Consider the following 18,733-nt stretch of genomic DNA (forward strand, 5'->3'; position numbering starts at 1 on the left):
CAATAAAATTACAACATTCTGTGTTTACATGGCTTTAACATTATATATGTCAAATCAGGGGTAACATATGAAATGTTTACGCAAAAATTCATGATAAATTGCATGGACATTTACCCATTTATTATTTTCTTTAATAAAAAGCACCTTGTCTGTCATTTCTTCTTTCTCTTGATATTACACTTCAGATTTTAATACATATATTAATAAAGCACCTCCAACTGCCACGAAGCAGTGCAAGACATTTAAATGATTGAGTTGTTTTCAACCCAAGGAGGGCATGGATAATATTAGCAGTTTTTCCTTCGTTCCTGCAGCTTCCGGAAAACAGAGAAATATATTTTCAGGGTGAATGAAATTATTAAATTATAAATAATTTCTTCTTATTAGAATATTATTTAAATATGATAATCTGCTGACGTATCCCAGAAGATTTTGTATGGATTCACATTTTGTTTTCATATTTAAAGAACGGATGGGGCCTCTCATTCTAATCTCGCACAGGGCGTCGCGATATGTTGCTACGCCACTGGTAATTAATATAAGAAATAGCACACATGAGGGTTGGAGCACAAATCCTGGCAACTATTTTTTCTCAGTTAAAACGGTTGTACCACAATATGATCATATGCCATGGAGAATATGGTACACATAGTATGTGGACTCATCATTAGATGGCAGTGTGATATACAGTTATCGCATTGTGTTACGTGACGTTTGCCTCACCTGTACAACCTCTTATGCAAAAAGGAAAGTTTATTTAGTTATTAATTTTGATGCAAAGTTTCCTAGTTTCTTAAATATTGGGTTGATGCATAACTTCGTAGCGATTGTGTTTTTGGTATTGGTCCACTGCGGTGTTGGGAGTTTGTTTATAGTTTAACTTTCGTCATTTGGTGGGGCAATGTTGTGCTTATAAATATCCATTGAATTTTGCAAATTTGAAGGACGTTAGTGCTATTTGTGGAAAAAAACGTCCGGAGTGTAAAGCAGAAAGAAAAAAACGAACACTTTGGACATATTCTTCTGTTTGAGTTCAACAGAGGAGCAAAGGCAGCAGGGTGTACGGAGAGAATGTCAAAGGTTTGATTTTGGTTTGATTTGCTGTTTTAAGTCCACTTTATGCACAGTAAGGCTAATCGGGACTGGACCTACAGTTTTTAAAGTGGGATCCGAACCACTTGTGCCTCCACCGGGTATCGAACCCGGGACCCCTTGATTACAAGGCAAAGACGCTACCACTGCGCCATGGGGAGGCCCAGAATGTCAAAGGGAAAAGCAGGGCAAGAAAATGGTTTTGTCACTTCAAAGAGGGCAATAAGACTTCAGTGATTCTAAGGTTCAGGAAGACCATCGTGCTTACATGAATACTGCTTCAATACTTTAATCCATAATGATCCACATCAGTCGACCCGAGAATTATCAAATGTGATGAACTGTGACCATTTAATCATCATGCTACATTTGTATTTAATGGGTAAGGTTCAGGATAAGTGAAAACAACACAAATCAGCAAAGAGGGCAGGAAGACTGAATCAAGTGCTGTTGCAACACGATAATGCATGCCCACACTCCGCTAACTTGACAAAAGCTGCTATGAAGGAGCTTGGTTGAGAGGTTATTCCACATCTCCTTACTCCTCCAATCTTGCACCCTTGGACAAAAGCTGGTATCCAGTTATTTCACATCCTCCTTACTTCCCTGATCTTGCACCCTCAAATTTCCACCTTTTCCTCTCTCTATCCAACATTCTTCAAGGAAACTCCTTTGGTAACGAAAGTGCTCTTCAAACTTGGCTTGAGGACTTCTTTAACCCCAAATCAGCTGATTTATTTAGGCATGGAGTCGAAACACTGCCCCAGCATTGGTAGACAGTCATGGGCAATGAAGGTTACTGATTAATTTCTGTCTTTTGTACATTGCAAATGAGTATCAAATAACCAACTTTTGCCACAGTGAAAAAGCACTATGAACTTATGCATCAACCGAATATATACTCTTGTGTATGTACCTGAACATGTTTCCTTCCTTCAAAAGACAAGTGAACTGTGCATATTTCACACTTTACACTTACAGAAGTGGCAAAATAACTGAAACGCACCTCATTATTGCAAGTTTTGATGAGTAGGATCGTAGGCTCATGTTGTTCTACTCGATAAAAAAACGTTGTCAAGCTACAGCCGTGCTCCTCTGTCGTGTACAGTAATATTGGTTGGTACATGGTGATCCTCACTGGCAGCCAAGACCACAATGTTAACAACTGGAACGATACAAGCTTCAGTTAGAACGGACAATGTTATTTTTAGGTTACATATTAACAACAGTTTTCCATAATGTACAGGGTGTACACAAGATGCCTGACACATTATGGTGTTGAATAATATCAGCCTATATGCAGGTACAAGATAAGTATTGGTATTAATCGATACTTTCCAGATCACAAGTGAGTCCTTAGACAGTGCTACCAGGAAAATTATACCATAATTGAAGAAATTGAAGAAAATGGCAACTCCACAGGGGAAAACTCAAACTGTGTGCTGGTTTCTGGAAAGAAAATCATATGCACAAACGTAGAGAAGCTTCAGAACGATCAGAAAAGATCCTTCTTCTAGAAACAGGATCCTTCACTGGAAAAACTGAGAGTGTCTTTGAAAATAAGCATTCAGGATGTCCCAGTACAAGCAATGAAGATGTTGAATGCATCCTACAAGCATTCGTACAGTCCTAGGAAATCCTTGAGAACAGGGAACAAGGGAATTGAAAATGCCTGTTTCGACAGTTCACAAGATCCTACAAAAAAGATCATGGCTCTATACATATTCGTGGCCGCCGTGGCTCAGTCGGTAACGTGACTGACTACCATGCTAAAGGTCCCGGGTTCGATCCCCGGCCGGTTCTAACGATGGAAGCGTCCCTGGTGCCCACCCAGCATGGAATAACATGGGTACCTGGGGGAAACCCTGGGGGGTTAAAGGCGGTCAGGGGCGTGATGCTGATCACATCACCCCCACTCATGACCGGATCAAGAAAGTGTGGGGCGTTACCCCCACACCTCCTATACGCCTTCATGGCATGGTGCTAAGCACAGGGGAGCACTTTACTTTTTTTTACTTTTACTTTTGCATATAAGGTTCATTTTCTGCAAATTTCTGTAAAAAATGGATGATACATTTAAAAAGACAAAGTGTGCAACTGACATGATAAGGAAAAATAGAGAAGACATAACCCATTGGACTTTTTTTTCCTCTGGGGATATGCAACAGACATTCTTTATAAGACAAAGGTGATAAATATCGAGGAACTGAAAGCCAGAATGAACAACACAATAGCCACTGTGGATGTCGGCATGCTGACCCGAACGCGGGAAGAAATGGATTATTGTCTTGACATTCTCCGTGCAACAAAAGGAGCACATATAGAAATGTACTGAAATAGGACATACAACTTTTTGAGTTTATCTATCTATCATTGCAACCAATTTATTTTTATCTTCATTCGTTTCTAATTTATTAATAATTAAAATGTGTCAGATATTTTGTCTACACCCGGTATATTCTCAAAATCTGCTTTTTCCACAAGTTATTTCTCTTAAAATTTGAAATTTCATTTTGATTCAATGCCAAGCAGAAAACACTGAATATAAGTTTCTAACAAAAATCTACAAAAATTTTACTTCTTACACCTTACATGTATTGCTTTTCAATTAAAAATTCTAATCAAGGAAAAAAATTCTAGGATAAATAATGTCACATCTACACTGATCACAAGTCATCACGAAGTAATAGCAAGTATATAATGCTGATTATTACTAGACTGGTGATCTATATGCACTAGAAACTAGCACAATATGCCTACAAACATGCCACAAAAACTTAAAAATAAACACTAAAAGCAACCACAAATGCAATTCCTCTCCAACCCTATAAAATACACACAAAAGATGCAGTATGTAAATTTATCATTTTTACTGAAAATCTTCCATCAAAAATACTTACAACAATTCATGCTGCAATATATAACAATCCTTTCATCCAAATTTCTGACAGTCAATTGTCACATTGGTACACTCGGAGATAGGGACTGATATGAAATTTTGGCTGATACTGATAAAGTACCGATATAAAATATGCCAATACCGATAACTGATATTCTACTGATCCAATGACCAAACGCTTCATTGACCTCTTTAATAAATATATGCTACTGGATGACCAAGATTTTGCAATGCAAAAAGAAGAATATACAGACATTTACTTTTTTAAAAAGTAGGGAATGGAGATTTATAACCATAAAAATTCCAACAAAATGGAATCTACAGATATATCGGGTTGGTAAAATTATTGGTAATTTTACTGACAAAATTGATACACCAATAGAGTACTGACTAATTTGTCCCATCCCTACTCAGAGATCTCTGTCACCTGATGCAGGTTGGTCACTCTATGACCATGATAAAATTCAAGCATAATTTCTGGTTTTCAAGCCGAACTTTCCAAAAATTCAAGGGTACAAGACGTTTTCTCTATTTCAACCTTATGTATTATCGCCTCTCACCACCCGCACACAGACACACACAAATGTATCAACTATATAAAAGGTTTGTGCGATTCCAACGTATCTAAATTCAATTCAATTAAACGATATATATACTTAAAATATTTAATTTATGGTGAGGAGTTTAAATTTGCCATATCATATACTGGGACACGAAATACATCAACAAACACAAGTCACGAATGTTAAGGGATATATTAATCTATGAAAAATTGTTACTTCTATAAAAATCTCAAACTCAAATGTACCTAATCGGCTTCAAGATTTCTTATCCTGCAAAAAATTTTCCGTCTGTCAGATAGATTATTCTGTAAAGGACACTAACAAAGTAAACGAATTGAGAGAATTCTGTTTTATTTTCCAAGCAACTTTATTTTTTTCCTCGATAAAAATAAAAGCTAAACAGTAAAACTTGCCTTCAGTGGCGAAGCGTCCTAAGAGGCCCGGAGGCCGGGCCTACCCTAATATATTTGTCTATTACGGATTATTTTATTACTTATAATTTCATTAAACGACGCTTAATAAATGAAAACTGAAATTCGAGGTCTTCCGATAATTTCTGCAAGTTTGCAACCCTGCCTGGAACCGTATCTGCGCATTCAGCGAGGCCCGCCTGAGTGTGTCTCAGCTGGTCCCACAACAACCTATGTAATTCATGCGGGAAAATATAATTTCAGGGGCGGAATCGCCTGTAACGTACAAGGAGAGGCTGGCCTCCGACTTCATCCGAAGAGTGCCGATCGTGTACGAGAGCGTGACGAAGCAGGCAGTGGATGCACAGAGCTTGTTGAAGCAGCGTTTCCATGGAAGATTCAGAGCTGTGCCAGGAGCGGAGCACACCCAGCTGCTAACACATCGCGAAAATGTGTTGCTGACACCTCTAAACCTGGCCTCCTAACCTATCAACGTAGGCATTATTAGAATTCTAACTGCAAATAATGCATGTAAGTTGGTTACCAGTATTAAGTTTGGTGCTTTCAGCACTTTTGAGAAACCGCTTTTCACGAAGGGTTAGCTGCTGGATGTGCCCCACACCAATCTCGATTCAGAGGGGGAAAGCATTTTATTTCTTTAAGGAAATGGATATTAGTGACATAACTGAAAACGTGCTACTTTTAAAAGGGGGCAAAGTACAGTGCAAACGTATTGAGAATATCCATTTTACTGAAATTTTCTGGTCTGGACACAGAAAGGTGTCCGTGTTCTCATTTAGAATTTCATCATTTTCTAAATCGTATTATAATTTTTAAAAAAAGTCGAGTGTTGAAGAAGAATTATATGCATAAAAGATTTAAAAAGAAATAATTGAATGATGGATTTAGTTTATTTTACTTGGCTTTCTGCCATTTTTGGCTAATTGGGAAGATGAGAATGAGCGATAATATGATGACATTGACGAAGAGACACTCACAAACAACACCCATGCCCAGGCAGGGATTCGAACCTGAGCCCCTTTTCGTAGCACGCTGTCGCTGTTATAACCAATCCACCGCGGAGGTCGGCATTAAAAAGAAATAAATACTAAGTGACGGTCAAGTGATCCATTTCTTTAATGCGAGAAACATTTACAATACTGTTATTGAAGTAGCAAATAATTTTTACAAGCAGCTTTAATGTAACAAATGTAACAGGCTAAGGCCTGACAAAACGGCTTTTTCTTTGGGTGACTTGTGGTCAGAACATCAAGTCCCATCGTCACTGTTTTCTGACCTTCGAGACAGAAGCACCTTTATTTTCAGATATCTAATCGAGATTAGATTAAAGTAGAATCTGAACCAATGCCTCCACGGGGAATCGAACCTTCTACTTCTTGATTATAAGGCGAGAGCGTTAATCACTACATTATCCTTTACAATCCCTATCCCGACTTTTTCGAACAGCAGTAGACAAGATTCAGGTAATGTGTTATCTTCTATTTTCTAGGGGCTATATTTTAACATACTACTTTTAAAAAAAAAATCACAGCTCCCCCCCCCCCCCCCCAATCCCTGCTCCATCCTGTGCCTACCCTTCCAGAGAAAGCACGCTTTGCCACTGCTTGCCTTAGGGCATTATTAATTACTAGGGCTCGGAAGTTGAAGACCTATAAATTGCCAGAAAAAGACCTATAAAAAGACCTAAAAATATAAAAAAGGACATAAAAACGGAAAAAGGATGTATAAATGTGATCCAAATTAATTAATAACTTCAGTTTTAACCTCCCCACCCCCTCCCTCTGCACGGCACCTCCTTATCTGACTTGAGATCTTTGGAGGCGCGTGCTGTCTGGTCGTATACACTGTGCTGAAAGCTTCAAAACAAGATAAAGTTGCCACTTACAGCGCGACCTTCCAGACAAGTTACGGTTAAAGGACCTTGTACAGTCAAGGACACTGCCGGCTTGTAATGAATATATTGACTTTCAATGGAATCGTTACAAGCCGGCAGTGTCCGTGACTGTACCGTACCTGCTTCAGTCGTCCAAAAATGTTTTTCTCTCGTTTCAGGGATCGTTCAAATATATTTATTTCTATCATTTTTTTTTTAAATTTCTTTACTACAGAAAGGGTGTTTAAGAGGTGATGAACTGATGATCATTCGAATTGAGAATGGGCAGTAAAAACGTAGTCGAAAAAAGCCGTTAAGACCTAAAAATAGGTTAAAAAAAAGGACCAATATGCCAAAAATTGCAGAAAAAGGCAAAAAAGGACAAATAAAGCCCACCTTTTTCTTGCCTAAAATGACCTAAACTGAACATATATTACGTTGGGTCTCATCTTCGAACACTAGGAAAAAAAGGATTTTTCCTCAACTTCCGAGGCCTATTAATTATATTTAAAAATTCAATGGGATTTGGATTAATAAAACTTGCAATTTTTCACATCTAAGGAGAAAATTCATGCAGAATTCACGTATAATTCCCGGAATTCAAGGAATTCCAGGTGAGTAGCCACCCTGCTGATGAAACTGGAGTAAATTTCATATCCTCCCTCTTCCCAAAGACAAGGAAAAACATTTTAAATAAATTTTCACCCCAAGTATCACATGTAAAATCATATTTAAGTGTTAATCAAACTGATGGCACCCTCATACCCCCCCCCCCCACCTACTACTTTACTTTACTAGTGCCTTAACTTCAAAGATTCCACTTTTGTATATCCAAACTCTAAGAACTGTTTTCTTTTAGTCATCTTAAAGCCAAAGAAAAATATCACAACTAAATAACAACAAACATCCAGAATAAGATTCTCCTTCTCAGCCTGCAATATTCATTCTTCTCCTCCCGTGAAGTGAGGGTGATTCGGTCATCTTGCTAGCATTAACATCGTGAAAACTAATTTCCAATATGGAAAATCTTACATCTGGCAACATCCTGACAAATTCTGTAAAATATACACCTTGCATGCAAAACATGCATTTCTGGTCAAAATTGACAAAATATGCAACATAAATGTGGGAATTGTAGCTTTCCTGGCGATGTGATTTGAACAAGTGTTCTTGGGTTACGAGCCAGGTTAAATTGGAGTTGGCTTCCAATGTTTCGAGGGCATACATTGCTCTCATCTTCAGGGAATGTAGAAACGGAGATCAGTGTAGGTTAAAATACATGACTATAATGTGGCGGAGTTTGGATTCTGTCTTCCTATTGGCTCTCTCTGGATCCTGGCGTTCTCATTGGCTGGTGTGGGAGGAGGAATGGGTTCCAGGCGTGACTGATCTGGAGTAAAGTATCGATTGAATTTTATTACCCGATACCAACCGATAAGTATTTTAGTCTTTCATGGAGTCAACAAAAATGCCGCACAACACTTTCACAGTGTCTAACTATTCTGGAAGTTATGCAAAATTCACGGTGTCCATTTATTATGCACAGATATTGTTTGAAAAACTGCATTTTGTTATTACGTAACAGGTATTTATATTCTGATGTAATTCTTGAATATTTTGAAACAAAATTCTGGTCAAATAATTTTTTTAAGTATGCATTTGCATAGAGTGTGTATTCCATGTGTATGGTAATAATAATAATAATAATAATCCTTTGCGCTACAGCCCATGAAGGGCCTTGGCTTACCTACAGACTGCCGGTCTCCCTCCCACGCTTTCCTTCATCACCTCTAACGTGGAGATCTTCAACCAGTATTGGAATAGTCGGGGGGTCAGCCCGACGTACCCCCAGCCATTGTAGTAGGTCTCCGTGACTGGATTACGCTTACTCGAAGCTCCCCAATTTCCTCACGATGGTGGGTTGCCACCGGCCCTATACACAGGTCGAAATTTCCCAAGATTGAACCTGGGATCGAACCCATGCCGTCCTGCAGTCGCAGTCCAAAGCAAGGTGTCTAGACCGCACAGCCACGAAGGAGGATGCATGTGTATGGTAAAGTTTCCCATGCACCGTGCCATAAAGGCACATTTAGGGGATGTGTGGTGATGGCCCCACACACTCTCGATCTCGGCCATTTTGGAAGTGATGTCATCGGCACCATGCTCTTGCTGCCTTTAACCCCCAGGTACCCATTGATTTGAAGCTAGGTGAGCCCCAGAGCTGCTTTATGTGGGGACAAGGCTGGAAAAATTTAGATCATGTACCCTTGGAATTGAACCCAGGTCTCCTGCGTGGCAGTGTTGTATATATATACTTTTGTTATTTAGCATCACTTGTCAGGCATTTTTGGCTAGTCATGATGATGAGTGATGATTAGATGGAATTAATCACTCGCAAAGACTCAAACCTGAGACGTTTAGTGGCAACATTGAAATCCTCAGCCTTGTTATTGTATAAGGTGCACAATGAGGCCTGATCATTCAAGAAATACAGGATGAAGATATTGTTTGTGCAATTTCAACAGGTTAGGCCATGACAGTTGCTTACATGTGTACAAGATGCACTCATTACAAATGCCAACATTCCATATGAAAGAAATTTGTAGCAAGAGAGTATCATGCATGATTTTTCTATTAGACGTTATGGATACTTACTTGGTCCTGCTCAAGTATTTGAGACTTTACATTTTGTATGGGATAAGCACCCATGGAGGGACCACGAATCCCTGGTGAACTTGCTCCCTTTAGGCAGCACAAGATAAGAATCAGACATTTTCAGAAATATATAAAAACATCAACCATAAATTACATGTTTTAGAGGCAGTGATATAAGGGTTTCACCGTGGAAGTAATAATTCTTCTATTATTACTTTAATTTACAATTTTTACAAGCAAGTAAAGACAGTTTCTTTTGATGTAAAATTTCAGAACACATGTTCCCTTCCTGGATACTTATTTGTAATTTGATCAATGTTTCACTTATACTAGGAATAAATTTTACACAAAACAAAGAGTTATACAATGAATATTGTCACTAATGTTTTACCATATAAGCTATCATTATTGTTGGAGCCTAACAACTGCATTAATAGAGAAATAAGGAACAATTTTTATTTTTAATAAATGTTCAAAGTTATCAAGTGAGAATCTTGTTGAACTTCAATTATAAACCCTAAAGATTATCAGGTAATTCAAAATAATTTTCTTCTCTACAAAGTTTCTTGATCTTTTTGGTTGAATTAATTTTCTAAAGTGGTTGGTTATCACACCTGCGAAAAAGAAAACTCCACACTGAGTTTACATTGCAATTACGAGGGGAGGTCAAAAAGTTCTTACCCTGAATACGATCCGGACGTGCTACGCAGCTGAAATTTCGTCCACCAACTCTTCCTTCTCCACATATCTGACTCCTATGGCCACACTCTTCTCATCACTATGGAACAGTCCTTTAACTCCAGCTTCATACAAGTCTGCTGAATTTGTGTCGAGCCAATTACCCACTTCAGTAATGACCTCGCCATCATTGTTGAAACATCTTTGCCGTAAGTGGTTTTGGGAAGAGGTAGAAATCGGATGATGTCCGGCTGGGTGAACACAGTGGAAGGTGTAAAGGTTCATAGCCGCAACGACAAACGAAAGTGACTGTGTCTGAAACATGGTGTGCAACTGCATTTTCAACTAATAGCAACACACCTTTTGATAGGAAACCTGGTCTTTTTACTTGAGAGCATGCCATAACTTTTTCAGCAGGTCCCTGTAGTATGCTCCTGTTGTTACTTTTTGCAAGTAATCTGTCACACAACTTTGTGATCCCAAAACACAGACAACGTGACTTTGATGGATGATCCTTGCACCTTAGCTTTTTTAGGGTGGGTGATGAGAAAGGTTTCCATGTCTTGCTCCATTCTTTTGTTTCGGGATAAAATAGATATACCCAAGTTTCATCCACTAGTCTGTTTCAAAAATCCACCCATATCTTTGCCGCATAGGTCAAAGAATATTTCAGACACTGCTGCTTTTGGAAAGGTGCCAACAACCTTGGAACCCATCTTGCAGCCACCTTTCTCATATGCAAGATGTCATGCAATATGTTGTACAATGACATCTACTAATGTTCAACTTCCTCCCTAAGAAATTAACCATCACATATCCATTTTGAAGCACAAGCTGCCCCACTTGTGTCACCATGCTTGGTTTTGTGGTTGTGGATGGGCATCCTACTTTTGGGTCATCTTGTAGACTTCTGCACCCACATTTGAATCCTCTCCTCTACTGTTTAACAGTGTCATATGATAGACATTGCTCACCAAACACAGCTGTCATGGATAGTATGTGCAGGTTTCTCTTACAGATGCAGGAACCTCATCACAGATCGATACTCAATTTTGTCCAACATGCTGCCATCTCCTACTCTTATGGCTCTAACTTTAGTTCAAAAGGACGTGTAATGATATAAATTGGAAATTATTCTTATTGAGATACCAACCTACAACTGTGTAAAATTTCAGAGCGCTACCACATCTACATCATGGTGAAGGTAAGAACTTCTTGGATGACCCTCGTATTTAATTTCTTCTGATGAACAAAGCCTTCCCCACACTGAAATCTATGTATCCTATTAAACTATCATCATATAATGGATATACATTTATGAACTTTTGTTGCAGTTACTTAGAATACAGTAAAGTCAAGGGCTCTAGAAAACACTTACCTCTCGGATTGTGAGTGTGTGGGACATCATTCGTATATTAACTTGTGACTGGCTGTCGGGGAGGTTTTCGGTTGATCTTGAACGAACCAACTGCCGAGAAACACTAACAACTGGTTTACTCTTTAAAAGCATCTCGTTCTTAAGGAACACACGGGCCACGTGACTGGAACTAAATGCACGAACAGCAAAAGCAGTGCGAAGAAGCTTCGTTGGTGTTATCTGCAATAAAACAAACAATGAATAATGCTTGCAAAAATAAACCTTCCCCTATAGTCTGTGTAACTTTAGAATGAATATTTCAGTTATTTTCAGTTAAACCTCCACAGCATCGCTTGTGCCATATCTCTGAGATGCATGCAACTAAAATTGTTCATTTTCTTGGAAACGATTAGGTGTGCAGTTCTAAGCTTCTGACTTGCTTCTTTCCTCTTTGTCTGAATACAGGTGACCACAGTCTCTGCCTGGTGCCCCTTCATGTCTGGGCTTATAGACTGTTTGTATCTGTTAATGGTATCACAGTCCGTTTGTATCTGTTAATGGTATCACAGTCCGTTTATAAAAAGAACCGTTAGGATCTGAAAAAATACTGAATTCGCTTGTTCCATGCTCTGCAGCAGTGATGATGAATGTGATGAATATGATATGACGAGTCTGTCGGCAATTGTCATAATACAAAGGTAAGAGAAGGTAATTCAGAGACTGGACTAGAATGTGATGAACGGCAGAGTGACACACATAAATAAATGTTCGTAAGATGACAATAAATACCATATGTAGTGGTAAAAAAATGTTTTTAAGGTTTTACGGCGCTTAACCTTCACTCATATTTTGGTTGATTTTTCGATCATCGAGTATGAGGTGCTACTTATATTTTGGTCGATTTTTCGATCATGCAGCTGATTACAAAATTCCTGTTTTTTTATTATCTTTATACTTTCCTGGTAGGTCGGAAACACTTACAGTGGGTTAAACGAAGCTTTGCCACATCATGTGGATGCACCCCCGCCCTCACCGACTCCAAAGTTACGTATGGAAGCTGGCACAAATTTTAAATTCGTACACTTATTTTGACGCGGTGGCTCAGTTGATAACACGTCTGACTACCATGCTCAAGGTCCCGGGTTCGATCCCCGGCCGCTTCAAATCTGGGAACTTTTCTAACGTTGGAAGCAGCCCCAGCACCCACCCAGCGTCGAATGACATGGGTACCTGGGGGGTAAAGGCAGTCAGGGGCGTGATGCTGATCACATCACCCCCACTCATGACCGGATCAAGAAAGTGTGGGGCATTACCCCCACACCCCCTATATGCCTTCATGGCGTAGTGCTAAGCACAGGGGAGAACTTTACCTTTTTTACCTTTTATTTGACAAAAAATGTTATAACTCGTAGACTATTTGACCAATCTACTTCGGGTAACTTTTGTTTTGCAGCTAAAACATCATGGCATGCAACCGTGCAGAAATCAAAATGCCAAAGCCAATAAGAGGGGTTGGGTGGCCACGGCCTCCAACTTTCAATGAAAAAATCATAAAAATGGGGAGTTTGCCCCCCTTTTCCCCCTGCTATTTTGAGAAGGGGACCCACACTTTAGCCTTATTTTAAAAGAATGGTCCTTTCTCAACCGAATGAAAGTCATTTCATGTTCCTGGGTGCATTACATTATCGAATATGTGAAACAAACTCCCCATTTTTATGATTTTTTTCAAGAAAGTTGGGGTCCGTGGCCCACCCAACCCCTCTTATTGGCTTTGGCATTTCGATTTCTGCACGGTTGCATGCCCTGATGTTTTAGCTGCAAAACAAAAGTTACCCGAAGCACATTGGTCAAATAGTCTACGAGTTATAACATGTTTTGTGAAATAAGTGTACGAATTCAAAATTCGCACCAAAAGGGCCTCGGGGCTCCTTTCTGACCCCCTCGCCCGAGTCAAGGTTAAGAAGCATTATATGTAGGACTAGAATACAAGGTGAAAATTAAAAAGTAATCATGAATATGTTAGTAAAGCTGTACTTGTATCTCACAGATACAGTATGACCGATCGTGTTACTTTTCCAGGTGCAACCAATGAAGGGTTAACATGGTTCATGAGATACAAGGATTCATTGATTTCACCTACAAAACTGTAAACTAATATTTCCAGGAGATGGTTCTTGGATTTTAATAACTGACAACACATGGACTACAGTTGTTCCGGCCAGAGAATGGACTTGGAAATTCTATTTTTATCTTTTCTGTCGAAAGCCAAAAAAAGCCAAATGAACCGCTGAACCAATCGGCTTTGTCCAGTTGCCGTGGTGATGCATTGCCAAATTTTTCGTTTCGAGTAGTTTTCGAAATGCAACCAGGGCAAGCATAGCGGTTCTTAATGGTTGCCGCAGCTCAGCAAGCATATAGGTCTCCTGATTCCCTGCCTCTCCCTGAAATGCGAGTGAAGGGGGTATGTTAACAGGAAGAGGTGTCGTGTACGACTAGACAAATCAGGCATGTAGCAACCGGTAGCAACACCACTTTTCTCCCCTTGAGCTGGATGCAGAAAGTCTGGGTTTCCTCAAGTCCATTCTTTAGCCAGGCGGACTTTAACATATTGACATGAAACATATAAATGATGTCCCCAAGAAATACACACACTTTGTACAATTATAAAGTAAATGTTTATTACAATACATATAAGTTTTATGATCTTAAATTGACAATTTGATGGGCATTCTGGTTCAGGCAATGCTGATAACGTAATGGAATTACGAGCATTGTTTCTCGTTAGGGTGCATTTTCATTCTATAGCTTCTTTCAAATCAGCACCTTTTTTTGTTAGAGGTGTGACACAAATATCATCTAAAAAATTCAATTGTGTTTGATCTTGTGAATGTAGGGTATATTTAGTGTAATCCAATCAATCTCACCAGCAGATTTTCATCAGAAGAGATGCTTCATCCTGCTGGAAATAAAACACATTCTAATTCCTTAACTCAATACATTGCCTAATATATTTTGAAAATAATAAACCTCAAATTTAGACATTCCATGAAATTTTCAAAAATATGTTTGAAGTAAAACCTGGAAACCCTTAATCATGAAGTGTTCAGACATGTTATAATTTCAGTACATGCAATACGTAATGAGAAAAATGCATGATCTTATTACATACCAGGTGTATAAGCTTAAATCTGCTGTTTTGTAGTTAGAAAAAAAAATGGTTTGGTCATAGAAAGCAACAAGAAATTTATTCAAAGTACTTGCCCTCGCGAGATACACATTTTGCCCACCTCTCGGGCAATTTTTGGATACCACGCCAAAAAAAGTAATTCTCTTTCGAGGCAAACCACTCATCAAGCCATTTTCGGACATCTGCATATGAATCGAAGTGCTGCTCAGCGACGTAGTTTTGAAGTAGTTTTGGACCAGTCTTGACGTGTGCTGTGGGGCGTTGTCATGGAGGAAAATCAGCTTGCCATGTCTTTGTTGATAATCATTTACACATTTTGCCCACCTCTCGGGCAATTTTTGGATACCACGCCAAAAAAAGTAATTCTCTTTCGAGGCAAACCACTCATCAAGCCATTTTCGGACATCTGCATATGAATCGAAGTGCTGCTCAGCGACGACGTGGCCCATCGACGAAAACAGATGGTAGTCGGAAGGGCCCAGGTCTTGTGAATAGGCGGGATGGGGTAGCACCTCCCAGTTGCGTGTCTCCAAGTAGTTTTGGACCAGTCTTGACGTGTGCTGTGGGGCGTTGTCGTGGAGGAAAATCAGCTTGCCATGTCTTTGTTGATAATCCGGCCTTTTGTCACACAGAGCACGGTGCAATTTCATCAGTTGTTGGTGGTAGCCGTGGGCAGGGACAGTTTCACCAGATTTCAACAGCTCAAAGTAGATGATACCCTGTTGATCCCACCAAACACACAGCATCGTCTTCCGGCTGAAGCGATTTGGTCTCGAGGAATATGTTGATGGTTGGCCGGGATGAACCCATGATTTCTTGTGTTTAGGATTCTCAAAATATATCCACTTTTCATCGCCAGTCACAATCCGATGCAGGAAAGACTTTCTTTTATGTCTGGCAAGCAAGATTTCGCATGTGTTTTGGAGTCTCTCCAGCTGCCGATCTGTCAATTCATGCAGCACCCATTTTCCGATCTTTTGAACCTTTCCCATGGCACGTAGACGCATGGAAATGGCTGCTTGAGTGAGACCCAATTGCTCGGCAAGCATCTTTTGCGTTTGGGTATCGTCCTCGTCCAAAAGAGCCTGCAATTGATGGTCCTCAAACTTCCTGGGCCGATTTTCACACTTCTTGTCCCTCAGGTCAAAATTGCCGTCTTTGAACCCACGAAACCAATCCCTGCACGTTGTTTCCGATACAGCACTGTCACCATAGGCCTCCACAAGCATTTGATGCGATTCGGCAGCCAATTTCTTCAAATGGAAGCAGAAAAGCAGAGCTTCCCGCATATGCTCTTTTTCTGGCACAAAACTAGACATGCTTACCACAGGAACACTGTCTGTTGTTGTCTGCACATGGTGGCAATGTGCACTGATTTGTGTTGGCAGATGTCCAACTCATACAAACACTAGGTATGGCGTGCCTATGGTAGCTTCATACACTCACTAACGCCATCTATGAGCAAACAGCAGATTTAAGCTTATACACCTGGTATACTAAAGTAGCTGATTACCCGGCATTGCCCAGGGTATTTATTTATCCCAATCTTGTATTAGACAGGAAAATATTGAATTCTAACTATAGTGTAAAATGTAACTAATTTTAAATGTGATCGTGAATGTCACCAATTAGCTTAGAGACTCCGAAAACTATGGATTCGACACTAATCTAGGTCATTCGTGGCATTTTGTTGTTCACTCGCTCTCACCCCCATGCCGATAGGTGATGAACTTGAAGCTGAACTGCATTGGGAGTGTCACAAAAACTATGGATTCCATTCACAACACAGCTTGAATGTTAGACAACCCGAGAAACTCATTGTGCGGGATTGCATAGAATCACGGATGTTTGTGTGGAATTTAATATCGGTCGTTCTCGATTACTTTTACATGTCACCCCTTCCCACCCCAGCCCTAGGGGTGCAACGGGTGTCTTACCCCAAAATATTATTTCCAGATTGCAAGTGATATGTGTACCAACTTTGGTTGATATTGCTCCAGGCGTTCAAGAGTTATGCCAGAACAAACATATATACACACCCACACACATACATCCATTTTTATATATATAAATAAGATAGATAGCATTTAATACATAAAATGAAATACTCACAGGAATGAGTTTACAAAATTTATTGAGTGCAGCGTGAACTCCATTCGATGATATTTCTTGCATCCACGTAGAGTTGGGTGCTGATGAATGTTTGTAAAAATGAATGAGTATTGCCATCGCAACTCGATACAAAACTTTGTTCCCTTCATGCAAATAACAGTCTATAACGCGAACCTGGAACAATATAAATCATTAGTTTCTGTTAGTCACACAAATCATACCAATTGTCATTAACAATATCATCTTAGATCTATTCACATGATATGCATGTAAAAATAGTGTTGTATCATAGACACTGCTTTACTTCTTAGCTTTTATATAATGGAACCTCAATTTTACTTCTTGCAAGAGACCAAGGTGAAAAAAAAATACAGAAAAATGTCAAATCCAGGAACTTAAAATTGGAAGTTCCACTGCAGAGTTGGCAGTAATTGGGCACTTGTTAAAAAACACACACAACATATAAACAGCATGATAAAAGATGCTCAAGATATATTCCGGCAAACCCAGAAAGTAGAGACTTTGAAACTTCAGCTGCTTCTTCCTCACGGTCTCTCAACCAGCCATGATGATGACTCCGGATCGAGTCAAAAGCTTGGACAGACTTTTCAAGTATCTTTTATTATGCTTTTTCTTTCCTTTGTCTGGTCTTTAAAGCTTTTGAGGTAGTTTTTAGTTGGGTGACATGTGGTCAGCACATCGAGGCCCATTGCCACTGTTTTCTGGCTTCAAGTAGCTTCCCAATTGTTACCAAGTAGCTCACAATCCAGGGTCAACATTAAACTTTTTGGAGCTCCCATTGGTGATTGAACCTGAGTACACTTTCATCAAAAAAGCTCATATTTAACCCCTTAAGTGTGGAATTTGTTGAACAAGTCGCTACTGGAAAATGTAGTGTTTTGCTGGAAAAATGTAGGCTTTTTCGTCAGATTCTGTATACCTCATTGTGCTGCTGTAGTGCTGAAGGCTTTATGTTTTATGCTTTATGTTTGTTTCAACTATATTCGATTTACTGTGGCGTATATAGTCAAACAGACATTTGGTGAGATAGTTGCTGTAGTAGAAACAAAAAATAGTAGCAATAGAGAAAAAGGGTAAAAACTAATTTTCCCTTCTTCTTCTTCTTTCCATCTTCTTCTTTTTCATCTCTTTCCTCTCTTGCTATTATTTTTTGTTTCTACTATAGCTAGAACTATCTCACCAAACATCTGTGCGACTATATACACCACAGTAAATCGAATATAGTTGAAACAAATAAAGCGTATATATATATATGCCTTCTGCAATACAGCAGGACACTGCAAGGGTAAATATATACGCCATCCACACTTAAGAGGTTAAGGAGTATACCTGGGAAACAGAAATGCCTTTCGAGTTGCTAAACTTCTCACACGAAATAAAAATTTCTCTCCCATTAAAAATACTGATCTTGTGTCAGATAGTTGAATTGATTCATTGTTTTATTTTACTTTGCCTTTCGTGTCACTTTGGGCTAATCATGAAAATTCGCATGTGTGAAATATTCAAAGGTAAGTACGTCACGATTCTCTGGTCTCAGTGGTTTCCCTGTCTAAAATACTGAAACACATGGAAAGTTAATACTTAAAACCAATATTAGACAAAGGGCACACCGATTTGCTTTTGTTTGTGAGAAAATAAACATTTATTCTTGGAGCGAGCTAGTAACAAAATGTATACTTTGCCTTTCTGAGCAATTTTCAATTAGGGTAAATAGTTAAACTATACTGTGCGCAATCCCTTTGAGAGCCAGATCTCAAATTATATTTATATTCATGAAAATAATAACAAAATGGCACTACTTTTAACACAATTGCAGGCTATTTATAAATATACTGGATGAATCAAATTATGGGTAATTTTGTTGA

At 39.1% G+C, this 18,733-nt stretch overlaps 2 protein-coding genes across 9 annotated transcripts in view; one reads left to right on the forward strand and one right to left on the reverse strand.

The window, feature by feature from the left end:
- Positions 1 to 18,733, forward strand: part of LOC145979564 (uncharacterized) — a 420,647-nt gene that overhangs the window by 77,663 nt on the left and 324,251 nt on the right. The gene's annotated exons all lie outside the window — the stretch shown is intronic.
- Positions 1 to 18,733, reverse strand: part of sky (GTPase-activating protein skywalker) — a 116,372-nt gene that overhangs the window by 13,354 nt on the left and 84,285 nt on the right. For 7 of the 8 annotated variants that reach the window (XM_083112280.1, XM_083112278.1, XM_083112277.1 and 4 more), the window contains 4 exons: positions 16,848 to 17,021; positions 11,570 to 11,788; positions 9,514 to 9,600; positions 2,099 to 2,257 (listed from right to left, as the gene is read on the reverse strand). In XM_083112280.1, coding sequence (XP_082968406.1) covers positions 2,099 to 2,257; positions 9,514 to 9,600; positions 11,570 to 11,788; positions 16,848 to 17,021 — 639 coding nt within the window. The remainder of the gene's footprint in view (positions 1 to 2,098; positions 2,258 to 9,513; positions 9,601 to 11,569; positions 11,789 to 16,847; positions 17,022 to 18,733) is intronic. The other variant, XM_083112283.1, reaches the window with a different exon arrangement.

The sequence above is a fragment of the Lepisma saccharinum genome, chromosome 26 (genome assembly GCF_977018435.1).
Source record: "Lepisma saccharinum chromosome 26, izLepSacc3.1, whole genome shotgun sequence".
Lineage (NCBI taxonomy): Eukaryota > Metazoa > Arthropoda > Insecta > Zygentoma > Lepismatidae > Lepisma > Lepisma saccharinum.